Below are 27,944 nucleotides of genomic sequence, written 5' to 3'. Positions count from 1 at the left end.
TGTACTTCTGCCTCATTTTCCCTTATCTTGAGGACCACATAAGTAAAAAATGGCTCATCTTACCCCACTCTCCCCAATTTTTAAACTATAATCTTGATGTGCATGTTATTTGTCATCTTCCAAACCAATCGATATTTCAAACTCATTTATAATCTAACATTTATCTAGGAACGCATGCAAGACGACAAACAACCCAAAACCAAACATGTGATTGGCTTCTTTATTATTACTGCACTTTATTATTATTATTTTTTAAATTGCATTAGTTTATAACATTGCCTGAGGTGAGAAATCATATAAAAACTGTAAATAAACAATGATATAAGAAGTGAATGTACAAAAAAATTCACAGGTAAAACAGTTAAGAGGAAGATTTATGCAAAGCAGCGTAGTTTCAAAGGGCAACATACAACCTTCTATTTTAATAATCAAACAGGGCAAAAATCATTCAAATAAAATTATAAACGTATAAATAAATACAAAGAGAAAAATCAATAAAGTGCATTCTGTAACATTGCTTGAACTCTTGCGCAAGTAACTGTCTCTACAGAATCTAAACACACGGACAGAAACTGACACGTCTATCCTACACACACTTTACAGCACAAATAAATATGAAAACATGTCTTGAAGGCATATACACATTACCCAAATATTAAAAGCATATTAAAAATTGACAAAAACCTTGACAAAAAGTATGGTGGTGTTACTATGGCATAACGATGGTTCCTGATATACTGTATACCATGGTACTGAATCATTACCATATCTATGTATATTCAGGGAAATACCATGGTTTATGTCCAAAAAATATTGTATTATCATAGTACAATGTCTGAAAGACCATGTTAATATCAGCCAAAATTCAATGAATCATTTGTTTCTCCCTCTAAAGGTTAACATTTGGGTAAAGTGTAAAGTTCTATATTGGCAAAAGACAGTCAATCAAGGATCAGCTGATTTGGATAATCACTGCGCTAACGTGGCACCAAGTACTCCTAAGACATCGCTAGATTCACTACACACAAAGTCTCCAAAAGGACGTTCACACAAACTTGATAGTGACTGAGTATTTTAAAGTGTAAACAGATTAGATCAATTCCACATGTAACATGAAGCCACTTTCAAAACATCGATTCATCTCTCGCAAACCACTAGACATTTACATGTCAACCTACTACGTAATAAATTCTTATAAAAGATCACTAATATGTAGCAAAAAGTGAATTAAAAGCCCTGAATGGATTAAAATTAAACACATCTACACATGGACGACCTCATACTTCACAAACTCTTCTGCATATACTAAAGGATAATTCAGGCTTTGTAAGAATTCAAGTGTATAATCCACAGTGCATTTACTGGCCTATTAATATAATCTAACAGGATGACATCAAATAGTGACCTATTTTCTTCATAGAGTTTGTCTAATAATCTCAATATCACTTCATAACAATGCCATCCTTGAGGTTTTCCCTTTAGTCTCAAGAGTGGCAAATTCAACTATATAGACTCTCTTTTCTTCTTTCCAGACATTTATATTTAGCCACATAAAAGTCAACATGAAACGACATCTGCAACCAATTTTACTTCCATAATCTACTTCAAATCTACTTATACAGGTATGTGCTATTGTTGCCGTAATGCTAACTGACTTTAAATTGATGCATTGACTTGTGGCAAGATTTAAGAAAGGCTGCATTTCCTACAAAGTAGCTTTTTGACTACACAGATTAAACAACATTGCAATCCATTAAACACACTGTACTTCCTGTCAAAAATTAAATATGTCGCTACCCTGACTAAGATCTGTTGGTGTATGGCCAAGGTAATGTTAGCCGAAAAGGAAAGTCGTGCACTGGTGAATCGTGCACAATAACACCAGGAACATGCATTACTAAAGCAAATATGGTCAATTTAGATTTCATGTTGACTTTTGCTTGGCATTTACAGTGCAAATGTAATTAAGACAGCAGAAACAAGCACTTACTCACATGCTTCTGTCCTTGTGCAACAATCATTTCCCATTTTCACCAGTTAAACCTTCCCAAACATCGTGTTAGTCATTCTGTTGCCTCAGGCATTAGTTAAAGCGCTACTGTTGGCAGTTTACCAGTATAGCTGAGGTACTGGAATGAGATTGTTTAGATACATGTGTCGGTCACTTTATAAACAAACACTTTAACTATCTCTCAATTCTAAATCTGACAAACTGTTTGGTTGATATGGTGATGAATGAAAGTACATGCCCTCTACAGACCTGGCAGGAATGATTGGATGTGCAGTGTTCACTAGCATTAGGTCTTCATATCTTATTTTTTTTGACTCTTCTATTCACAATATACATGTAACATGCATCTAGAGAGACATACTGATTTGTTCTACATCCACATATGATGGTGCATATACTCTTACGCCATATGCACAAACATATTTGACAATGATTATTTTGAAGCACCTTTACTTGTTTGTGATTTTTTTTTTCTTGTTTATATCTTGGTTTGATGGCTGTAGAGTTTTTTGAACAGTCTGCATTTGGACAAATACTGGGAACACATCCCATTTAAAGTTCCGATCAGAATATACCTATTAGAATATTATGAATGTTTGGAAGAGCTCTTTGATGCCTTTTCAGGCTTTGACGATCCAGGACCAGGCCAAGTTCCCGTCAGCCCACGACGACTCCCAGGCGAGGCCTCTGACTTTCCCAATGTGGCGGCTCGTTTGTCCTCATTGGTTTTGGAGCTGTCCTTGGCCTTCCCGCCATCCTGAGAGCCCAACTTCATCGGCCCAAGCACAGTTTTAGCCACACTGGTGAGCTGTGTCACAAAGCTGGACCTGTCGCCTGGAGATACGGCACGTGATTTGCTTGTGCAGGGCGACTTGGCGGTTGGAGACTCCTCAACTGCTTCCAGCCGACATCTTTCCTCTTGAGGGGCTCTGGTTGACCCCGATGGGGTTTGAACCCGTTCTTCAATGGTTTTGGACAGGACAGGAATGGCTTCTGAGACTTTAGGTGCACCAACAGAACTAGGTCCAGTCCCCTCAACACTCAGAGGTCCTTTACCTGACTTGCTTGCCTCTGGAGTTACTGTGGGTGCAGTTTTCTCCTTCACTGGGATCTTTTCAGTGTCTTTGCCATTCTCCAGCCCTTTAGGACCCTCGGTTTGAAGGCTATGGGATTTGAATTCCTGTGCTCCAGAGCTCTTGATAATTGCCGTCCAATTTGGGGTCTTGGAGCCACATCCCATTGCAGATGGGATGCTAAGAGATTCACTCTTTCCCACATCCCTGGCTGCCTCCTTGACTGTTGAGACGACTGAGACTTGAGAAGACTCAGACTTGGAGGCCACTTTCTCCTTCTGAGGTGTTTCGGCCAACTGGGTTGATTTAGGATCCAAGGTGGTTGCTACTGGTTCGGTTTTTGATGCAGTTCTTAAAACTGCTTCACTTGAGTTGGGCTTCTTCACTTTACCCTCAGACTCTCGATCCGCCATTGAGTCCTGCCTTCCGAGATGCCTTGCCGGACTCAACGTGCGCTGGACGGGCATGTGCGTTGGCGTCTGGTCGGGTGGAGAGGGTGGAGCCCCGGGCGTATTCTCCCCCTCGATCTCCATCAGACTCTGGAGAGCATGCTCGCAGTGGAATGATTCCCGGCGGTATTCTGCATGCACAACATCCAAACCGTGCTTCCTCATGGACACGCAAAGCCCTCCCTTCCTGTCTGAGCCCACAGAAGACGAGGAGGATGGGAATGACGGTGGAGGGGCCGGGCCAAGCTTCTCGGTGGACTGCACCCGTTGGAGGAGAGGGGAACGGGGTGGTTCTGCGCTCTTGGGCCGGGGGCGTGTGATCGGAGGAGAGGCATGGAGTTTGGCAGGGAAGGCCTGGGTGGTGTTGGAGCTGCCGACAGTGTGTCCAGCAATGGGCGGTGGGGAAGACGAAGTGGGGGATGGCGTGTGAGCCAGCGGGGACAGAGGAATGTTCCCGGCGGATTTGCAGCGAGCAGAACGATACTGCCGGTGGAGTTTGGGTGAGAGACCGTAAAGAGAGCTTGGCCGCATGTGCTGAGACGTCGCAGGCGAGTTTGGTGTGCTGGACGCAGGAGAGCTGCTTTGAGACGATGTGCCTGAAAGGACAAGGACAGGACCAGGTCAGAACCTCAAAGAAACATGTAAAGGGCACATAATAATCAGTCAAAACACCCAAACACTGAATGAAGTTAAATATCAAAGGCTAATTAAGTTCATTTCAAAGCACGTCTGCCGGAAAACGAAAGAGGCATCACACGCCACAGAAATATCATCTTCAGTAGGTCAATTGTCACTTAAGTACATACTGCGAGGCAGCAAGGTTTAATCAAAACATGGCAAAATTCTGCTTTTTTTCTCTAGAAAGGAGTTATTTTGTAACCAGACATTCTGAGATGGTCCTCACGGCAGAACACAAGATCCAGGGGGTGAGGTTGAATCCAAATTCAACTCCTCCCACTTTACATATTCCTAAACCTACCCAATTCCACCCCCTAATCCCTAAACCTACCCATCTCAATACCCTGGATCTGGATCCAACTCCTCACACTTGACATATCCCTCAACCTAAACCTACCCGTCTCTACCCCCTGATCCCTAAACCTACCCATCTCCACCCCCTGGATCTGGATCCAACTCCTCACACTTTACATATCCCTAAACCTACCAGTCTCCACCCCCTGGATCTGGATCCTGGGTCTCGTGTTCTGCAGTGAGGAGCTACTGGACATTCTTGCATGTACTGTATAATACAATTGTTCGGCTACTCAAACACTTAGACCCCAATCATACTCTTGTTATATCAACACTGATGCTTCTAGCTTCAAGCTTGATCTTCAGAGACATTGGACTCTGCCATAAGGAACAAGCATTTTTATGTATGCTTTGCATTCTCAGCACTGTTGCAAATGGAACTATAACAGTCAACAGTCTTCTACAGTCAACATGTTTAAAGCAAGGTGTGCGATTACCAATGCAAACCATCCAGTTACAAACATTAAACTGTAACTCTATTGCCCCCTTGTGTACTGCTGTTATTACTGTAATGTAAGAATGCATGCAAAAAATGTATAAACACGAATGGAATGTATTGAATTTTCATTTTCATACTAGCATAATCTTAATCAGTCAAGCTAAAGTAATAAAAGTAGTAAAATGTAAGTATACATTTAATAAATAATGCATATAATAAATAATAAATTTACTTACTACTGCTACTACTAATGACAATACCATAAATTTGCAAAAGATAAGAATAAAGAGGTATTTTTTGCTTCTTTTTTTTTTTTTTTACATTGTACATTTATTTAATTAAATTTAACATTTGATTGATTTTTATCATAATGAACCCCCATGGATATGTGTCCACTTGTTTGGGAAACTCTAGAAACACTTATTTTGATTAAATAAAACAAGTATAAATGACACCACAGATTCAGCCAATAAGATTGTAGGAGGAGCTCTGACCAAGGTAGGTGGAGTCTGGAGGAGAGCGGTACGTCTGTGTGGGTGAGCGAGCAGACAGGTTGTGTGTCGGCGATCCAGGCAGACTGTCTCCAGATGACAGCGAGCGATTCAGAGAGGACAGACTACGACTGGTGTGAAGCAGGTTTGACTGTTTCGTGATCTTACGAAAGAGAGAGCTACGCTTCTTACTGCAGACAGAAAGAGAGGGACTAATTGAGTAAAGCAATTATATAAATGAGGTGTATACATTATGTGAAGGCATTCACTCTTTCTGACCTCTCTTGTCCATCTTTTGCTACTGACTTCTTGTTGCGTCTGGCCATCTTGGCTTTGTAGCTCAGCTTCCTGGCTGGCCCGATCTTTATGGACGTGTTTTCGAATGGAGTAGTCGTCACTGTTACTTTGCTGCCACTCTGAAAATCCAAATGTACCATGATAAAGTTATCTCTAGGAAGTAATTATCATGAAACAACAGGTCTGTTCGTGATGCCCGTACCTTCAGAATGAGCTCCACCACCTCTGTGTGGACCAATCCATGCACAGACTCCCCGTTCACATGGGTAATGAGGTCACCGGCACAAAGCCCCGCCTCCTGGGCCGGCCCGCCACACTCTACATGCTATGATTGGAAGAAACCAATGTCAATTATCATATGCAACACATTCTACAGCAATAAAATCAGTATAACGTCAATAAATCAGAATGCGTTCATACCCAGACCATGTGATGCACACTGTACACATTACTGTCGCCCATGTAGACTCTGATGGCGCGCAGCGTGAAGCCGTACTTCTTCCCAGAGCGATGGATGGTGATCGGTGAGCGCAGGATGTTGACCGTAGGTGAGTAATCGCGACTCGGAGATGAGTCACGAGACGAGGGATTGGACGAGATGGAGCGAGGAGACATGGGACTGGCCAATGGAGACGTACCATGCTGCTCAACTACAGAAGGAAAAAATAAAACCAAACAATTTTTTTTACACAGAACTTGCATGAAATAATGTACATAAGAATGTTTTTTATGAATGGCTTTATACAGAAATATGCATGTTTCATAAATGAGGCCCACAAAAAGGCTCATTATTAAAGAAAACACAAACCCCATGATTTTATAAAAGCATGAACAAAGCTGTCTGTAGTAATTAATGTGCTCACCTGCAGGTATGATGACAGACAGGGCCGTGGCAGAGGCTGACTTTATGACTTTGGTGCCGGAGCGAGTCGCGGTGCGTTTCTCACTGTCGGTGGAAATCTGATGATGTTGAGCTCTTCGTAAGACGAGGTCACTTCCGACTCGAGGCCCAAATGAGTCTGGCACATGCAGAGGCACTGCTGCTGTGGCGGCATCGGCGGGCCGCAGAAGTTTATCTGAGAAACAGGAAGATCACCCAAGATGAATATTAATTTTAGAGTGCACAACAGTATAATGTATGAAATGATTCTCTTTATTTGAAAACCAAATCACCTCCAGGATGTCCCACTGACGCTGCAGAGCTGGACTCCAGCAGACTGGAGCTGACGGGCATGCTGGCGCCCTCTAGTGACGTACCCCTGACTTTGATTGCTGGCTGGCGTGTGTGCACGTCACCGCCTCCCTCTAGTGGAGAAGCGAAGCGGTGCGTGTCCATCAGCGCTGAGAAACGCCGGCGTGCTCCTGGAGGACTGGAGTCTGACTCAGTGAAGGATGATTCTGAACACGACAAACGCTTCCTACACAGAGAAAGGAGCATCATCGGTGGTTTTTAGGACAATCAATTAAAAGTATTAATAACAAACATCAAAACAACATTTTAATACTTTCTTAAGACATAATAAGGTTGATAATGCTCAAGGGCTCTACGTGGTTTCTAAGGTGTTCTGAGTGGTTGCGAGGGCATTGCTTTTTGATAACTGGGATGTTTTAGTGAATTGCTATGTGGTTGTTGGGGTTCTGAGTGGTTGTAAATTTGCTACTATTCAGTTGCTAGGTGATTTTTAAGGTGTTCTGAGTGGTTGTTAGGGCGTTGCTAAAAGATTGCTAGGGTGTTTTTAGTGCATTGCTATGTGGTTGTGGTTCTTAGTGGTTTTAAATGTGAAATTATGTGTTTGCTAGGTAATTTCTAAGGTGTTCTTAGTGGTTGTTAAGGTGTTGCTATGTGGTTATATGTTTTAGTACATTGCTATGTGCTTTTAATGCAGTTCTGCGGTTAAACTTTGCTATGTTGCTATGTGGTTTCTAAGGTGTTGTTAGGGTGTTTTAGTGCATGCTATATGCAGTTGTTACTTAGGCAGTTCTGACTGGTTTTAAAGGTGCAACTATGTATTGGTTAGGTGGTTTCTATGGTGTTAATAGGGTGTTGCTAGGGTGTTTTTAGTACAATTCTATGTGGTTGTGGTTCTGAGTGTTTTAAACTTGTTACTGTGTCTTTGCTAAGGTGTTCTGAGTGGTTGTTGAGGTGTTGCTATGTGGTTACTGGGATTTTTTTTCATTGCTATGTGCTTTTAATTAAGTTCTGAGTGGTTTTAAACTTGGTTGGTTAAACTTGTGGTTGCTATGTGGTTTCTAGTGTGTTGCTAGGGTGTTTTAGTGCATGCTATATGCATTTGTTACTTAGACAGTACTGAGTGGTTTTTAAACATGCAATTATGTGGTTGTTAGGTGGTTTCTATGGTGTTCTAAGTGGTTGCTATGACGTTGCTAGGTGGCTGTAAGGGTGTTTTTAGTGCATGCTATGCAGTTCTGAGTGGTTTTATACATGGTATTATGTGGTTGCTAGGTGGTTCCTAGGGCGTTTTAGTGCATGCTATGCAGTTGTTAGGCAGTTCTGGGTAAATGGGTAAGTTCTTAAATGTGGTTTCTAAGGTGTTCTGAGTGGCTGCTGGGCTATTCTGGGAGGTTGTTATGTTGTCTGTCTTACATCTCAGGGGATCCGGTTCTCCAGGTCTTGTCTCGGAGGGTCAGGCTGCCCAGACTCTCTCTCTTGCTACGATCTTCTCTGTGAGCTTTGGGCTCTCGGCGGGTCACCACAGGCTTGTGCTCCAGCTGGGACAGATGCTCCATGCTGCTGTACACCTGTGATTCAGACACATTACATGAGTCCTGGAATAGACTACATTACCCACAATCCTCAGTACTGTATTTATAATTAGCAGAACTCCCTTGGGAAGTTCGTACTTTAGTACAGGTTTGTACAGGTTTGGAAGTTGTACATTAGGTGTGTGTATGATTCTCATGAGCGAGGTCTAACCTTGCTGAAGCGTGGAGAGCAGGAGGAGAAGTGGTGAATCTCCACTGGCTCGTCGTCATTGGTGTCGTCCTCATCGTACGAGTGAACGTGATGATATCGCTCTGATCGCGCTGAAACAGACAGTGTTTAGATGAAAATGTTAACATGTGCTGAGCGCCAGGGCCAATTCTAGGATTTCAATATTAGGGGGGCTCAGTCCCATGATGTTTTAAACACTTATTTTTTTAACTACGTTTTTGCAATATAAGAAGATCTACATTTATCATTTTCATTCATGGAGATAACGTGAAAAATGTGCCATGGTTTAGTGGAGGATTTCTGTCACCTGGCAGAAAACACACACTTTTAACATGAAAATTACATGAAATGAAGAATTACATGAGTTTTTGCCTGACTGGGTTCGAAATGACATCAAAGCAGTTTGTTCTTCGATTTCGCATGAAATATATCAGGGGCCTTAACAGACACCAGCATAAACACACACATAATCCATCCGTCCATCACTCACTGTCGAAGTAGCTGGTGTCCTCCTCCGACTCCAGATGAGGGATGAACTCGGCTTTTTGTCGGAGCAGACTGCTCCAGTCCAGATCACAGAAGAACGGATGCTGCTTCACCTCAAATGCTCCACCTGTGCAAAAAAACACCACTCCATTCAGCGTATGCAGAACAATGACCCAACGCAACAGTAACATGATAAAAGACAATCAATGCTCCACAAATAATCAAATGTAGATATTTATATTTTCATTAGATATTGTGTGGTTGCTAAAATGGTCTAGAATAGGCTTGCTAGGCCGTTGCTAGGTGATTACAAGAGTGCATACTATGGGGTTATTAGGTGATTCTGAGTGGTTTAAACTTGCTAGGTGGTTGCTTGGTGGTTTCTAAGGTGTTCTGACTGGTTGTTAGGTGGATACTAAGGTATTTTACTGCATATTATGGGGTTGTTGGTTGAGAGATTTTAAACTTGCTATTATATGGATACAAGGTGGTTTCTAAGGTGTTCTGAGTGGCTGCTAGGGTGTTGCTAATTGGATACCAGGGTGTATTAGTGCATATTATGGGGTTGTTAGATGAGAGATTTTAAACTTGCTACTACATGTATGCAAGGTGGCTTTCTAAGGTGTTCTGAATGGTTGCTAAGGTGTTGCTAGATGGATACTAAGGTGTTTTAGTTCTTATTATGGGGTTGTTAGATGAGAGATTTTAAACTTGCTATTATGTGGATGCAAGGTGGTTTCTAAGGTGTTCTGAGTGGCTGCTAGGGTGTTGCTAGGTAGATACTAGGGTGTTTTAGTACATACTATGGGGTTGTTAAATGAGAGATTTTAAAATTGCTACTATATGGATGTAAGGTGGTTTCTAAGGTGTTCTGAGTGGTTGCTAGGGTGTTGCTAGATGGATACTAGGTTGTTTTAGTGCATATTATGGGGTTGTTAGATGAGAGATTTTAAACTTGCAGTAATATGGATGCAAGGTGGTTTCTAAGGTGTTTTGAGTGGTTGCTAGGGTGTTGTTAGGTGGATACTTTCAGTGAATATTACGTGATTGTAAGGTGATTCTGCATGGTTTTAAACTTGCTACTATGTGTTTGCTAGGTGGTTTCTATGGATCATGCAGTTGTTAGGGTGCTCCGAGTGGTTTTGAACTTGCTATGGATTGCTAGGTGGTTGCTAAGGTGTTCTAAGTGGTTGCTAAGGTGTTGCTAAGTGGTCACCACTTAGTGTTTTAAATGAAATTTATGGAGTTGTTGGGCGGTTCTGAGTAGTTTTAAACTTGCTACTATGTTTTTGCTAGGTGGTTTCTAAGGCTTTCTGGGTGGTTGCAAAGGTGTTGCTTGGTGGTTGCGAGGGTGTTATTTAGTGCATGCTATGCAGTTAGGTGTTACTGGGTGGTGTTAAACTTGCTACTAGGTGGTTTCTAAGTTGTTGGTTGCTAGGTTGTTTTAGTGTATACTATGTGTAGGCAGTTCTGATTTGTTAAACGTGCTACTATGTGATTTCTAGGATGTTTCTAAGGTGTTCTAGGTGGTTGCTAGGGTGTTGCTGGGTTATTCTGGGGGTTATTATGTAGTTGCTATGGTATTCAGACCTGGAGTCCCTCCTTCAGTGTTTTATTGTGCACAAATGGACTGGGGTTTAAGTTTTAAACTTTTGTTCTGCAAAGAAATATTCTTATTTAATTGTCATTATTTACACCATGGCAAAAATGCTTCAGACACGGTTCATACACCCATATTTAGAGCCCAAATGAACAGTGTTATAATACAGCTCTAATGGTCAGAGTGCATCAGCGTGTGTTAAGGGTCACATGACTACAGGTGTATGAGTTCACCTGTGCCCAGTCTGAGCAGCGGGCTGGTCTGCAATAGAGATGAGATCAGGTGCTGCGCATCAGCGGGGAGAGCGTCGTCCTCATCGGGCCACACGATATCATCTACACACACACACACAAACACTTTAGGTTAAATAACACTATATTTTTCATATTCAGTATTTTGTCTTATTTTCTAGTAAAACATCTTTAAAACAAAATATATTTATTTAAAATGTGACTATTTGTTTGCTTTTTATGTTTTTGGAATTTCCAGTTAAAGGTTCACTGTTAAATGTGATTATTTCTATTGTTTGCTTCTATATCTATATTTTCATTATATATATATATATATATTTTACATTGTGTGCATTGTATACATCTTTTCCTTTTCTGACTTTGATTCATGAGAAAGTTTCACAGTGTAAAATATCTGATGTTGTGATGTTGGCTATTTGTAGGTGCGTCTTTACCTGAGATCACCTGACCAAACAGCTCCTCCGGTGTGTCGCCGAAGAATGGCACACAGCCCACCAGGAACTCGTAGAGAATGATGCCCATGGCCCACCAGTCCACCGGCTTCCCATAGCCCTGCCGCAGGAATCACCTCCGGGGCGATGTACTCCGGGGTGCCACAGACCTGGAGGTCAAAAAATTATTAACCAACTACACTTGCATATTTCCTGAAAAAAAAGAAAGTGGTGTTTATGAATACAAAACTTTCCACCATTGCTAAGGAAATTGCTGAGGCATTGCTAACAAGTTGCTTAGGTGTTTGGAATTTTTTTTAGAATGTTGGTGTTTGGAATTATTTTTAGAATGTTGGCGTTTGGAATTATTTTTAGAATGTTGGCGTTTGGAATTATTTTTAGAATGTTGGTTTGGAATTATTTTTAGAATGTTGGCATTTGGAATTATTTTTAGCATGTAGCTGTTCCTTACTGGCAACTTGTGACACTGGCATTAATTCTTAACTAACACTAAACAGACACAATATAATAATTTAAAGATTTCATGAATAATGAAACTTGACATTTTGTGTCTTTTGGTCCCTGTCTGTGATCCATGTAATACAATTTTAACTTATTTTAAAAGACATAGTATTTTCTTGTACCTGTTTATCCAGGAACTCCCTGGTGTCCTTCTCGATGTGTCCCTCGTACAGGTTTGTGGTGAGACTCATGAGACCCATTTTAGACAAACCGAAATCAGTGAGTTTAATGTGACCCATGGACGTGATGAGCAGACTGACGGAGAGAAACAAACAGAGATCATGTGACACAGCAACACAAACGCACACTGTCAAGCTGAGCGGCAGTTCTGACATGCGTTTAATTATATAACACAATCTGTCCAAATTAAAAGATTTTCATTAATCTCACACAGGAAGTGTCTGTCACGGCCCAGCAGATGGTAAATGAATCCCAGCAATCATTTAATTGAATGTGCAGGGTCATTTAGTAAATGAAACGCTCACTGCTGTCATCATTAAACAGATATATTCAGATTCGGTCTCGTCCACTAGGTGGCGTCTTACTTGTCAGGTTTGAGATCGCGGTGCACGATTCCATAGTTGTGAATGTACTCGAGCGCCAGGACGGTTTCAGCGAAGTACATGCGTGCCATTTCCACGGGTAGCGCTCCGATATTCTTCAGCAGTGTTGCGCAGTCGCCTCCTGTGCCGCAGGAAACAAAAAACACAGAGGAGATCGCTTTAACATCTCAGATGTTTCTCCTTAATCAAAATAACTTCTCCTTCTTGCAGCTCTTCTCTTCTCTGATGAGGGCGGGGCAACCTGTCAATCACATGAGATCCACCAATAGCAAACCACAACCATCCAATCAATCCCCATGGACAAAATCAAGCCCCGCCCTACACGGATATACATCACAATAGGGAAGAAAAGACGATTGCAACTATCGTTTCATGCCGACTTCAAGAGAAACATCTGAGAGTTGATACTTAAACAAAACATATCTGAGGCCATAATAACGTCTTATGAGCAATAAAAGAGCATGTGTTTCTCACCCTCCACATACTCCATGACCATACACAGGTGTCGTCTGGTCTCGAAGGAGCAGAACATGCTGACCACGAACGGGTTCTCGGCGAAGGTCAGGATGTCTCGTTCCACAAACGCCTGCTGGACCTGGTTCCTCAGAATCAGGTTCTGTTTGTTGATCTTCTTCATAGCGAAGCGCTGCCGGGTCTCCAGATGACGGACCAGATACACCGCACTGAAAAACACACAGAAACATCTGTCACTGTCTTGTGTGTGTGTGTGTGTGTGTGTGTGTGTTTATGGTTATCAGGTAGATACACACACACTACCATTCAAGTCTCTGGTGTCCCCAGAATGTGTCTGTGAAGTTTCAGCTCAAAATAGCCCACAGATAATTTATTATATCTTGTCAAATTTGCCCCTATTTGGGTGTGAGCAAAAACACACAGTTTTTGTGTGTGTCCCTTTAAATGCAAATGAGCTGCTGCCCCCGCCCACTTTCCAGAAGAGGGCGGAGCTTTAACAGCTCATGCTTCAGTTGCTCAACAACAACAAAGCCGGGGAATCTCACGCAGCCAAAATGAGGATTGTCAGTAACGGTGTTCAGCCTTACATTGTTCAAACCGGAGTCGACACTGATGGAGAGACTCAGGAAGAAGTTACAACTTTTAGAATGAAACTGGACGTTTCTGAACGATTAGTGGATAAATTTATGTAGTTGCTGTGGAGTTGATTCAACTCATCGACTAGCATGTGCCGTCATGTTAATCTTTTGTGCAAATCTTTTTGTGTGTGTGTGTGTGTGTGTGTGTGTGTTTACCCGTAGGCTCCATTGCTGATCAGTTTGATGGTCTGGAAATCAGCCTCTCCAGGTGGCTTCATGGGTTTAATTTTTCCCTGGAAAAGAGAAAAATCCCCACTAACACTTTATACTCATTTGCCCAGGAAGTCATTATCCTCTTGTAACAGATGATAATCATTTTCAGGTTTCTTGGGACTGTGCATGTGTGTGTGTGTGTACTAGTAAAGCTATCTTTGTGAGAACCGGTTTGAGTTTTAGACCATCTGTGTGAATACAAAGAGAGTAACGTGAGGACATTTTGGCCGGTCCTCACTTTCTGAGAGCCCTTTAAAGTCCTGTTTGAGGGTCAAGACTTGGTTTTAGCGATTAGGTTATAATTAGGTTAAAGGGTTAGTTCACCCAAAAATGAAAATAATGTCATTTATTACTCACCCTCATGTCGTTCTACACCCGTAAGACCTTTGTTCATCTTACGAACACAAATTAAGATATTGTTGATGAAATCCGATGGCTCAGTGAGGCCTCTATTGAGAGCAAAGCCATTCAAACTCTCAAGGTCCATAAAGGTACTAAAGACATATTTGAATCAGTTCATGTGAGTACAGTGGTTCTACTTTAATATTATAAAGTGATGAGAATACTTTTTGTGTGCCAAAAAACAAAATAATGACTTTTCAACAATATCTAGTGATGGGCAGATTTCAAAACACTGCTTCAGAGCTTTACGAATCGAATCAGTGAATCAAAAGATTCATAAAACTCAGAAGCTTCATGAAGCGGTGTTTTGAAATCGCCCATATAGATATTGCTGAAAAGTCGTTATTTTGTTTTTTTTGGTGCACAAAAAGTATTCTTCATGAAACACTGCTTCACGAAGCTTCTGAGCTTTATGAATCTTTTGTTTTGAATTAGTGATTCGGATCTCCTATCAAACGGCTAAACTGCTGAAATCATGTGACTTTGGCGCTCCGAATCACTGATTCGATTCGTAAAGCTCTGAAGTAGTGTTTTGAAATCGGCCCACATATATATGGTTGAAAAATCTTTATTTTGTTTTTTTGGTGCACAAAAAGTATTCTTGTTGCTTTATAATATTAAGATGGAACCACTGTACTCACATGAACTGATTTAAATATGTTTTTAGTAGCTTTACGGACCTTGAGAGTTTTGCTTTGCTCTCAATAGAGGCCTCACTGAGCCATCGCATTTCATCAACAATATCTTAATTTATGTTCTGAAGATGAACGAAGGTCTTTATGGCTGTAGAACGACATGAGGGTGAGTAATAAATTGACATTAATTTTCATTTTTGGGTGAACTAACCCTTTAAGGGCAGGTTTAGGGTAATGGGTTCGGGTTAAGCACTTAGTTGTGATGGATAGGGTAAGGTTAAGGAGCTGGAGACTGCAATGCGTCAATGAATATCCTCACAAAGATAGATGTACAAGTGTGTGTGTGTGTGTGTGTTAGTGTGTGTTCAGACCTCTGCAGAATCGTCCGTCTCTGGTGTGACTGGACCCTCGCTGTCGTAATGCTCTCGACTGACCATCTCTGAAAAACAGACATCACAGACGGTCAGCGATCCCACACACAGATCTTCTATAATGTAATTAGTGTGTGATTGTGCGTCTCACCCTCCAGAGGGTCTCGCGTCAGGCCCAGCTGGCTGATGATGTAGCGCGGGATGTCGGTCTTCATCAGGTGTCCTTCTTTAGCGTGATCTTCAGCCGCCTCCAGCAGATGATAAAACTCCTCAGGGTTGAACTCCTGCACACGTGTCAGAGCCACATCTATTACTGTTGCTATCCGGTTGCTAATAGTTTTTGTAACCGTCTATAAATAAAGCTGAATTAAATTGAACATTTGCTGAAGCACATGGACATTCTCCCCAAAGCTCTGCTCGAGGCTCATTTCGTGAGCTTCTCAGTTTAACAGGGATAATGAATCGTTCATGTGGTTTAATCCTGGAGCAGCACAGAAACATTTTCAAATGACTGTCTGAGATTTAGAGGCAGTGAATCACAGAAGGTCAATGATAACAGTGACGCGCTGCTTCAATCTAAATGCTAATGCGGGTTCAACTCGCTCTTGCTCAGAATACTTTTCTGAAGTTGGAGTAAAAATTGGAGTAAAAAAGTGTTGCTTGGGTCCAGAGGGGTTTGGTGTGTCATGTTATCTGATGAGCAGGAATAAGGCTTGAATGGATGAAAGAACAAACAAAACTTATTTTCTCACCAAACACTCCAAAAGTCGGGCAGGTCGAGCGATGATGAAGAGGAGTTTCTTCACCAACTCGGTGACGAAGGTCAACTCCGAACTCTCTGAACGCTTATACGCCTGAGAGACACAGACAGAGAATGAAAGCTGATATCACTGATTTCTATTATTATTATGCATATAATATCACAAACTTCACAATGTAAGTAATATATAATTCACATTTCAGTAAAGAGACCGTTCCTGACAGGTTTAATGCGATGAACTCACGTCATCCAGAAGTTTCTCCAGGTTCTCCTGCAGCTCAAAGAAGTAGACAGACGTGATGAGACCTTCTCCAGATTTGGTCAGGCAGTCTCTGGACAGCTCGATGATCTGGTGGTGGATGAAGCTCAGGACCCCGTCGGCCAGCGGCAGAACGCTCTCGGGACAATATGTGTGGATGAAAACACACAACCGGCCCTCCATCTGCGCCGTGGCCTGACAGGAACAAATAAAGAGATTATTTATGAAGATAGACAGATAGATAAATTATCTAGTAATATTTTTATTATTTCTAGATTGTTAATTACAAAAAACTTAAATATATAATAAAATATTATTACTATTATAAAATACTGTATGTATATATTTATATACATTCATATATATTTACAAAAATGTCTTTTAAATATATATTACAACATATTTTATTATTTGATATAGTTGTGTAGATTTTTAATTTTATTTTTAATTTTTTATTTGTCTCTTCAGTCGCCCTCAGTTAACCTGCTCTGACAATAAAAATGTGTTTGTCTTACAGTAAACTGAGAGACAGACACCAGACACCAGTTAAGAGTTTCAGTGTGTGTGTTAGCGTCAGTTCAATCTCTCACACGCACAGAGAGGCATGTTGTTAGTAAGTAAAAATCAATACCGTCTCCTCTAGGATGGCTAATGTTAGGAAAGAGCTTCACATGACGAGATCAGCACTTCATGACACTTGGGCTACTTAAATCAGCAGTGTCTAAGCAGTAATGTTTGCTCTATCAACTACCTCAGATGTTTCTCCTGAAATCAATACAAATAAAAAAGACCTAAATGAGTCTCTCCAGTAAGAGTCTAGAGCTGTAAAATGAATGTGAAGAACAACTCAGATCATTTGATGAGAAATGTTTGAGTCTATATTGAGATTTCTGACTTTTGATTTGCAGACTTTTGGATCTTGAGCAAATCTGAGCCTAGTTTGAGACATTCTTGAGATCTCTTCTGAAGCTCTAAAGGAGACACATGTGAGATTACTGGGGTCTTTTTCTCAGAAGAAACATCTGAGAAGAAAGCACCTAATTTTATAGCTTATTATTGTCCTTTGTTTTTAAAATTATGTTAATAATAATGCAAAATCGTCTCATTTTGGATTTCAGCAATGTACACATCCTTCACAGAGAAGCCGATCCCAGAATGTACTGTGACGAACTCTGTGAAAACATCCATCCGAAGTGGAGGAATTTATTCAGCACTGAAAAATGGCACACACACATATATGTGTGTGTGTGTGTGTGTGTGTGTGTGTGTGTTTGTAAACATTACTATTTTTAATGTTTTTGATTGAACGAAGTCTCTTATGCTCATTAAGGCTGCATTTATTTCATAATAAATACAGAAAAAATAGTAATATTGTGAAATATTATTACAATTTAAAATTATGATTTTCTATTTTAATATACTTTAAAATATAATTTATTTCTGTGATCAAAGCTGAATTTTCTACATCATTACTCCAGTCTTCAGTGTCACATGATCCTTCAGAAATCATCCTAATTTGATGATTTATTATCAACAGTTGTGCTGCTTAATATTATTTTATAACCTGTGATACTTCTTCAGGATTCTTTGATTAATAAAAAGTAAAAAAAAAAAATATCAGCATTTATTTAAAATAGAAATCTTTTGTAATAATATACACTACCGTTCAAAGGTTTGAGGTCAGTAATTCTTTTCTTATTTTTTTGAAAGAAATGAATACTTTTATTCAGCACGGGTGTGTTAAATTGATAAAAAGTGATAGTAAAGATTTATATTGTTAGAAAAGATTTATATTTTAAATAAATGCTGATATTTTTTAACTTTTTATTCATCAAAGAATCCTGAAGAAGTATCACAGGTTATAAAATAATATTAAGCAGCACAACTGTTGATAATAAATCATCAAATTAGGATGATTTCTGAAGGATCATGTGACACTGAAGACTGGGGTAATGATGCTGAAAATTCACACAGAAATAAATTATATTTTAAAGTATATTAAAATAGAAAACCATAATTTTAAATTGTAATAATATTTCACAATTTATTCACAAATATTATTGTTTTTTCTGTATTTATTATGAAATAAATGCAGCCTTAATGAGCATAACAGACTTTGTTCAAAAACATTAAAAATAGTAATGTTTCCAAACTTTTGACTGGTAGTATATATATATATATATATATATATATATATGAGAGAGATTTCTCTCTAATTTCTTTCTCTAATATGAAAGTTATCTTAGGCCGGGCTGTGTAGTTGTAACCATCTCTTAGGTCTCTATCATGCTTGAAGAAAGATTTCAACATTGAGAGTACCGTTTTTATTTCTATGATCAATTTGTGGAAAGGAGTTGAGTTAGGAGGTCACAAGTTGTAGAAGCTCATAAATCATGTACAGTTTTGAGGTCTGAGAGACTCATATGAAATCATACAGGAGAGAAGCAGTCAGTTGAGTTTGTGGCAAAACCTTTTACAGTGCTTGAATATTGTTGTCTTTTACTGCATATGATAATTCATACTCAGAAAGTAGAACTGAATGACATTCATTACAAGATGATTAGGTTAAAACATTTTAAAATGTACCTGCAGACTATTTTTCTAGTCGTATTCATCATTGAGGATTTTTTAAAAATACTGTGTAAAAATCTCGTCTGCCTCGTTCACACCCCTAATATATACAAACCCGATTCCAAAAAAGTTTGGACACTGTACAAATTGTGAATAAAAATAGAATGCAATGATGTGGAAGTTTCAAACTTCAATATTTTATTCAGAATACAACATAGATGACATATCAAACGTTTAAACTGGGAAAATTTATCATTTTAAGGGAAAAATCTTTTTTTTTAAATTCAGATTTTAAATTTCATGTTATCAACACATCTCAAAAAAGTTGGGACAAGGCCATGTTTACCACTGTGTGGCATCCCATCTTCTTTTTATAACAGTCTGCAAACGTCTGGGGACTGAGGAGACAAGTTGCTCAAGTTTAGGAATAGGAATGTTTTCCCATTATTGTCTAATACAGGCTTCTAGTTACTCAACTGTCTTAGGTCTTCTTTGTCGCATCTTCCTCTTTATGATGCACCAAATGTTTTCTATGGGTGAAACATCTGGACAGCAGGCTGGCCATTTCAGTACCCGGATCCTTCTTCTACGCAGCCATGATGTTGTAATTGATGCAGTATGTGGTCTGGCATTGTCATGTTGGAAAATGCAAGGTCTTCCCTGAAAGAGACGACGTCTGGATGGGAGCATATGTTGTTCTAGAACTTGGATATACCTTTCAGCATTGATGGTGCCTTTCCAGATGTGTAAGCTGCCCATGCCACACGCACTCATGCAACCCCATACCATCAGAGATGCAGGCTTCTGAACTGAGCGCTGATAACAACTTGGGTTATCCTTGTCCTCTTTAGTCCGGATGACATGGCATCCCAGTTTTCCAAAAAGAACTTCAAATTTTGATTCGTCTGACCACAGAACAGTTTTCCACTTTGCCACAGTCCATTTTAAATGAGCATTGGCCCAGAGAAAACACCTGCGCTTCTGGATCATGTTTAGATATGGCTTCTTTTTTGACCTATAGAGTTTAGCCGGCAACGGCGAATGGCACGGTGGATTGTGTTCACCGACAATGTTTTTCTGGAAGTATTCCTGAGCCCATGTTGTGATTTCCATTACAGTAGCATTCCTGTATGTGATGCAGTGCCGTCTAAGGGCCCGAAGATCACGCGCATCCAGTATGGTTTTCCAGCCTTGACCCTTACGCACAGAGATTGTTCCAGACTCTCTGAATCTTTGGATGATATTATGCACTGTAGATGATGATAACTTCAAACTCTTTGCAATTTTTCTCTGAGAAACTCCTTTCTGATATTGCTCCACTATTTTTCGCCGCAGCATTGGGGAATTGGTAAACCTCTGCCCATCTTGACTTCTGAGAGACACTGCCACTCTGAGAGGCTCTTTTTATACCCAATCATGTTGCCAATTGACCTAATAAGTTGCAAATTGGTCCTTCAGCTGTTCCTCATATGTACATTTAACTTTTCCGGTCTCTTATTGCTACCTGTCCCAACTTTTTTGGAATGTGTAACTCTCATGAAATCAAAAATGAGACAATATTTGGCATGACATTTCAAAATGTCTCACTTTCAACATTTGATATGTTATCTATATTCTATTGTGAATAAAATATAAGTTTATGTGATTTGTAAATTATTGCATTCCTTTTCTATTCACAATTTGTACAGTGTCCCAACTTTTTTGGAATCGGGTTTGTATATATATATATATATATATATATATATATATATATATATATATATATACTGTATGCTTGTGTGCTCACAAGTTTTAAGAGATGACAATGGTGAAGGTAGACAGGTGTGAGAAACAGGTAGAGAGATGCTGTGGTGTGAGACAGGTGTGTGTGCTTTACCTTGGGGAAACGCTCCCTGTAAACATGATTCATCATGATGATCTCATTGTCATAGCAGGAGTGAGAACGACCCGGACTGAAGACATGAGAAAGAGAGAGAGAGTGTGTGTTAAACACAACTACTGCAACAAACACACACGAGCATGAGTGTGTGTGTGTGTGTGTGTGTTCACCTCAGGCTGCGTGAGCGCGGTCGTATGTGGGGTGAACAGCGTCCACCGTCATCGTCAGTGATGCTCTCTGTGCTGCCGAAGTGGTTGGACAGGAAGTGCAGCTCGTCCATGGTGGGTTGAGACGGCAGCTGGTGCAGACGCTCCTGAGACGAGCTGGAAGACTGGAGATAAACACAGAGATTTACAACTAAAGCCAGCTAAACACAGAATGAAGCTATGAACAGGATGTAAACAATCTGGAACCAGCAGCTCAGTTTCAATCCCTAGTGAGCCGCCTGCTGAGACAGTATTTGAAGACATCATATAGGTGCTGTTCTGACATGAACAGCTGTTCTAAACAGCAGTCAGCAAAATAATGCTTTTTTATTACAAAAAAAGTTTTTAGTTTGTCTACGCTCTGCATTTAAAAACTATGGTAATTAAATATGGTGGGTATATCTGGCAAAGATTCTCAGTGTGTTACAAAACAGATCTGTTGTGAGAGCATAGTGTGTTTTTATCAGTGTAGTGAGCAGGTCTCTGACTGTACGGTGAAAGATACAGTACATACGGCACACGCCGGCATGAATGACCCACAGCTGAAGTGCATTTGGGTGTGTTTGTCTGGATCACATCTGATATGTCAGTGTGCAGATGCTGCTGCACCAGAGCATTGATCACACATGACCTACAGACACACACGCATCTGCTCCATCTGTGTGTGTGTGTGTGTGTGTGTATGTGTGCGTTTGTGTGTTTAAATGAGAGACTGAAATACCGTTGAACTGGGTGTGTTGGTTCCATATCCAGAAGAGGGAAGAGACGCCAGTGACCATCGGCGCCCATCACTAGATAGATAGATCGATCATTAACATGAGATGCTCTTCCAGTTAAGGCTGTACGAATGTTAAGCAAAGGGATAGTTCACCCAAAAATGAAAATTTGATGTTTATCTGCTTACCCCCAGGGCATCCAAGATGTAGGTGACTTTGTTTCTTCAGTAGAACAGAAATGATGATTTTTAACTACAACCGTTGTGGTCTGTCAGTCGTATAATGCGTGTCAATGGGAACTTCGTCTATAAGAGTAAAAAAAACATGCACAGACAAATCCAAATTAAACCCTGCGGCTCGTGACGACACATTGATGTCCTAAGACACGAAACGATTGGTTTGTGCGAGAAACCGAACAGTATTTATATAATTTTAACCTCTAAAACACCACTATGTCCAACTGCATTCAGCATCCGGTTAGTGAGGTCAAAAAAACGCATTCTGATGACGGAAGTGATCTCTCGCGCTTTGTTTCTGTGAGTGCGAGAGATCACTTCCGTTGTCAGAGCGCGATCAGACCTCACTAACCGGATGCGCAGGGCAGTTGGACATAGTGGTGTATTAGAGGTAAAAAATTATATAAATACTGTTCGGTTTCTCGCACAAACCGATCGTTTCGTGTCTTAGGACATCAATGTGTCGTCACGAGCCGCAGGGTTTAATTTGGATTTGTCTATGCAAGTTTTTTCGACTCTTATAGACAAAGTTCCCATTGACTTGCATTATACGACTGACAGACGGCAACGGCTGGAGATAAAAATCATCATTTGTGTTCTACTGAAGAAACAAAGTCACCTACATCTTGGATGTGCTGGGGGTAAGCAGATAAACATCAAATTTTCATTTTTGGGTGAACTGTCCCTTTAGTGTGTATGTTATAGTAAAGTCTGAAGTGTGTGTTTATTTACCGTCTGGAGGAAGCGAAGGAGAAATGCGCAGGAGTGCTGGGAGAGAAGTTACGAGGGCTGTCCAGAGGACTACTTCCTGTGTGGACAGGAAGAAACAGGACAGGATAAGCATCTCAGTTAGTCTATAACAGTTAGTTGTTTCACAGACTGCATCAAACACATGAGCTGTTCAGTCTCTGTAAAAGAGTTTCCCCTGGAAGAAGATGGTTAACTTGAAACTGGTTGACCAACTAGAGCTGGTTGACCATCTATAGGATTATCAACACACCAGCATTCATTTCCCAAAACCATCTGGACCACCTGGTTTGTCCAGCAAGTTGGTTTGTTAGCTGGATTTCCAGCAGGGGGCGGGGCCACTCACCGATGTGTCCCGGTAACGGGGAATGTGGGCGGGGCAGAGTCGGCGATGTCAGAATCAAACTCTTCCGGTTACTGCGGCAACTACAGACAAACAAACAGAGAATTAAACGCTTTAAGTATGAATTGTTTTCCTATTCGTTTTCCAACATCAGAGAAAATGAGGTTCAGTCGGATTAAGAAATCTTCAGAGCCAAGAACAGAGAAACTGCGTTTGTGTGTGTGTATGTGTGTGTGTGTGTGTGTGTGTGTGTGTGTGTGTGTGTGTGTGCCCTGCAGTAGAACAACAGCGATACAGAAAATTCCATTTCCACAGTCATCAATCTCAGTCGGTGTGTACCGGCGCTCTGAAGAAACAGAGAGGCACTCTGGACGAGAGAGAGATAAGGATGAAGGGATAAAAAGAGAGAGAGAGAACTAATGGAGGAGTGGGAGTGAACGAGAGTTACTTGATACGCCTTGAGTGAGTGTATGAGAGCCATTACACACCATTACAGACATACACAGACTCAGAGTGTGTGTGTACGTGAGTGTGTGTGTGTGTGTGTGTGTGTGTGTGTGTAGTCAGCTACATTGAGCAGAGAGCAGCCAAAAATCTGCTGAATGAACAGACTAAATAAAGTCTTGTAGGGTTTGTGTGTCCCAAATCCAGCAAGTCAGAAGTCTTTTGGTGCTTCTATGACAAAAAACCCTGAAAAGAAAGATTTGATGTTTGAAATTTGATCGCAGACTGTCACAATGATGTTGACATCATTAGGAAGGATGGTAAATAGCACTGCCTAATACAGTACTAGTAAAAACACACACAGGTGTAGACAGAAGATTAGTTGACTCTTAAGGGATCATCCTGAACAGAGTGACCTCTCTTAAAGAGACAGTGACCTTCTAAACCCTTTAAACATGTCACGAAAATCTGACTTTTTCCATGCTTAAGTGCTATAATCGGGTCCCCGGTGCATCTATCAATCCAGAAAACGTGAAAAAGGACAACCCAGTAACTTTGTTTTGGCAAGCCTTTCTCTGCAAGCATGTGAAAAAACGAGCCGCTCAGATTTCGCTCCCCTAGTGACCTAGGAAGGTGATCTTATTATAATATTACTGCCTCTTAATCTGCACGTTTCCACCCACGGCGCCGCTGTTTTGTTTTCACAAGCGATAACGGTGTACTAATGCCAGTTCTAATGCCATGGCAAAAGTTCAAGCAAAGCAAGCAAACTGTTCTGTTGTTGGCTGCACAGACGAGCGTTGAACACTGTTTAGATTCTTGTTAGCTTGGATAGCCTGCGAGTTGGTCATGACAAGCTCAGTTGCTAAAAAAGGAGTGTTTCTGTCCGAGCGATATTTTGGAAAAAATATTAGACCATCCACAGCATTTGATAGCAATCATAAACGTTAGTCTGGTGTGTATGGCTCTGTTTGGCAAACAGGTACGCTAATGTATAGTGGGCATCCACACGGGTTTTGCACAAAAGATTAACATGACGGCACATGCTAGTCGATGAGTTGAATCAACTCCACAGCAACTACATAAATTTATCCACAAACCATTCAGAAACGTCCAGTTTCATTCTAAAAAGTTGTAACTTCTTCCTGAGTCTCTCCATCAGTGTCGACTCCGGTTTGAACAATGTAAGGCTGAACACCGTTACTGACAATCCTCATTTTGGCTGCGTCAGATTCTCCAGCTTTGTTGTTGTTGAGCAACTGAAGCGTGAGCTGTTAAAGCTCCGCCTTCTTCTGGAAAGGGGGCGGGGAGCAGCAACTCATTTGCATTTAAAGGGACACACACAAAAACGGCGTGTTTTTGCTCAAATTTAAAGGTGCCCTTGATTCAAAAATTGAATTTACCTTGGCATAGTTAAATAACAAGAGTTCAGTACATGGAAATGACATACAGTGAGTCTCAAACCCCATTGTTTCCTCCTTCTTATATAAATCTCATTTGTTTAAAAGACCTCCAAAGAACAGGCGAATCTCAACATAACACCGACTGTTACGTAACAGTTGAGGTGTACGCCCCAATATTTGCATATGCCAGCCCATGATGTTCCCAACATTATGAAAGGCATTATACAAGGGCAGCCAGTTAACATCTGGAGCTGCACACAGCCGAATCATCAGACTAGGTAAGCATGAACAACAGCGAAAAATGGCAGATGGAGCAATAATAACTGACATGATCCATGATAACATGATATTTTTACTGATATTTGTTAATTGTCTTTCTAAAAGTTTCGTTAGCATGTTGCTAATGTACTGTTAAATGAGGTTAAAGTTACCATCGTTTCTTACTGTATTCACGGAGACAAGAGCCGTCGCTATTTTCATTTTTTAAACACTTGCAGTCTGTATAATGCATAAACACAACTTCATTCTTTATAAATCTCTCCAACAGTGTAGCATTAGCCGTTAGCCACGGAGGACAGCCTCAAATTCACTCAGAATAAAACTTTAACATCCAAATAAATACTTTACTCACATAATTCGAAGCATGCATGCAGCATGCATGACGAACATCTTGTAAAGATCCATTTGAGGGTTATATTAGCTGTGTGAACTTTGTAAATGCGCTGTAATATAGTCGACAGCTGGTGTGGCAAGGAGAACGCAATATAAGGGGGCGGCGCCGAGTGTAAATCAGTGCATTGTTAATGATGCCCCAAAATATGCAGTTAAAAAAATTAATTTAAAAAAATCTATGGGGTATTTTGAGCTGAAACTTCACAGACACATTCAGGGGACACCTTAGACTTATATTACATCTTGTGAAAGAATGTTCTTGGGCACCTTTAAAGTTTATTATTTGCATGCACTTTAAATACTTGCCAGCTAAATATTTTATTTGCATGCTGTTTTGACATGCTTTTCTGTGCTTTTTTTCCACTAAAAGCCTTTCAAACAGCATGTGAGTACTAAACTAAGTTATCTTTCATGTCTCATTGTGCTTAAACTGTCAAATATACACAAGGTTTACATAAACACAGAAATTATGTTTTAAACGGAAACAGGATGCGTGTCTGTATATTAGATCCGTGCATTCAGTCTTAAAGTGACGGCAGCCTAATAAACCTGCTGCGGCTTGTCATTAATGTAGATCAAACAACAAAAGACAAAGAGAAAATCACTCACTGCTCTTCACTGAATAACTTCAGTAGCTTTAATAAGAATCAGTGTGTATATATAATTTATACAGTGACGTCGATATAGTGTTTTATTTTTACATTTGTTTATTCAATGAATTACTTGAATACTACTGTCAAATGTGAAAGACTAAAGCACTGTTTATTTCATTTGTACATTATGTTGTGTATTTTTAATGTGCATATTTGTTTATTTTTAATAACAAAGATAAAATAATGAAATAAAGATTTTCATCTTCCACCCCCTACTTTGGCCTAAATGGTCTGTCATTCTTTTTCCTTTTATATTTCTTTGCCATGTAAAGCAAAATTTTTAAAATAGGAAAATTAGTTTGGTTGTACTTCTTAGTCACTTGTAAAATTGTAAAACCAACATGAAAAAATTGTGATAAAATCATGATTTTCCTGAAAAAAAAAAAGGTGATGATATTTTTTTGCCATGTTGCCCACCCCTACTTCAGCTCATGGATAATGTGTTTTTTTGCTATGAAATCTTTACTGATTTTTATAAAGTAAATGTAAGAATAATTTTAATATTGTTAGTAATATTTCAAGAAGAACACTTACTGGACTGAAGCAACTTACTTGATTATCCATACATCTGCTTTTGGAAAAATCTTGTTCAAATGTGAGTATCTAATATGGTTCATCAGGTTTTTGAGGAACATATTATCATTACACTGCATTGCATTATATATTTTAAAACTACATATTTTTGCTCAGTTTGGAAGTCTGAATAAAACTGAGGTGTTTTGCCAGGCTTTAAAAGGTTAACAGGCAGGATTGACCTTTCAAATAAACAATATAATACTGTGTTGTTTGGTTTATTTGTTTGTTGCATCTCTTGTGGACAGTTGATTTAAATCTGTTGTTTACAGTACCTGCATCTAGATTTTCTTAATATTTTGTCTAAAGGTACAAAAAACTGTTTCATTCAAAAGAAATGTGACTATTATTTCATATTTCAGGCATATTTCAGGGTTACAGTACCTCCTAATATTAACATACGCTTCATTATTAGAGGTCTGACACAGTGTACAGTATCTCAACATTTACATCTTTCTACTCAGACATTCAGCATCAACATGGAGGATTTAAGACCAAAACTTTAAAAGATGTAAGAAAGTGCAAGCTCACAATTCAATGATTCAGCAATGCATTCAAATGATCAACAAGTAATTCACGAATCAAAAAAGTTTGCAGTACTTTGTGACTAATAACACTAGTCTCAACAAATAGTAAAATGTTGTTCATTTTGAGTCAAACAACATAACCTGTGGCTCAAATACACAAGATGAACATTTTGATTCAATCTAACAGCATAACATATACACTATACGCATAAAATACCATATTAAATGAGATCCCGGCATTGACTAACATGTTAAACTCACTGCACTGATGAGGTCATTCAGTTAGTGTGTCACCAGCTGCAGGTAAACAAGGACCTCAGCGACATCTTCGTAGGTATTAAAATGGCATTTAAAGCAGATTTTAAAAACATTTCACCTTTTAGTGCGACGAAACATGCCGCCCTGCATGATCAAGAGCGCAAAGAAGTCACAGCCACTCAGAAATAACCAGCGTGCATCACAAACATCATCAGATGGAGAACGGTTAGAGCGTCTGGCTTTGCTCACACACTGAAAAATAGAGTGCGGGGGGGAATTCTGGGTAAAATCTCGAGGGCAGCGGATGATACCAAGACGAATGTTAAAAGAGGGGGAGCAGGTGCAGTGCATCCGTTCATAAGATGC

The 27,944-nt window shown here is 40.0% G+C and overlaps 1 protein-coding gene across 1 annotated transcript; it reads right to left on the bottom strand.

The window, feature by feature from the left end:
• Positions 1-206: 206 nt before the first annotated feature.
• Positions 207-27,944, bottom strand: mast1b (microtubule associated serine/threonine kinase 1b). The gene is given in 27 exon segments (XM_048199858.1): positions 207-4,129; positions 5,499-5,686; positions 5,775-5,911; positions 5,995-6,117; positions 6,213-6,442; positions 6,656-6,868; positions 6,966-7,210; positions 8,398-8,552; positions 8,728-8,837; positions 9,236-9,358; positions 11,065-11,166; positions 11,517-11,643; positions 11,645-11,683; positions 12,158-12,290; positions 12,581-12,719; positions 13,073-13,281; positions 13,867-13,943; positions 15,332-15,399; positions 15,483-15,615; positions 16,084-16,185; positions 16,336-16,545; positions 20,798-20,873; positions 20,971-21,131; positions 21,728-21,797; positions 22,691-22,766; positions 23,052-23,131; positions 27,697-27,944. Coding segments are annotated over 27 exon segments (5,091 nt in total). The 5' UTR covers positions 27,930-27,944; the 3' UTR covers positions 207-2,597.

The sequence above is a fragment of the Megalobrama amblycephala genome, linkage group LG1 (assembly GCF_018812025.1).
Source record: "Megalobrama amblycephala isolate DHTTF-2021 linkage group LG1, ASM1881202v1, whole genome shotgun sequence".
Taxonomy (NCBI): domain Eukaryota; kingdom Metazoa; phylum Chordata; class Actinopteri; order Cypriniformes; family Xenocyprididae; genus Megalobrama; species Megalobrama amblycephala.
Note: the sequence above shows the minus strand (reverse complement) of the source record. Positions and strands in the feature narration are given on the sequence as shown.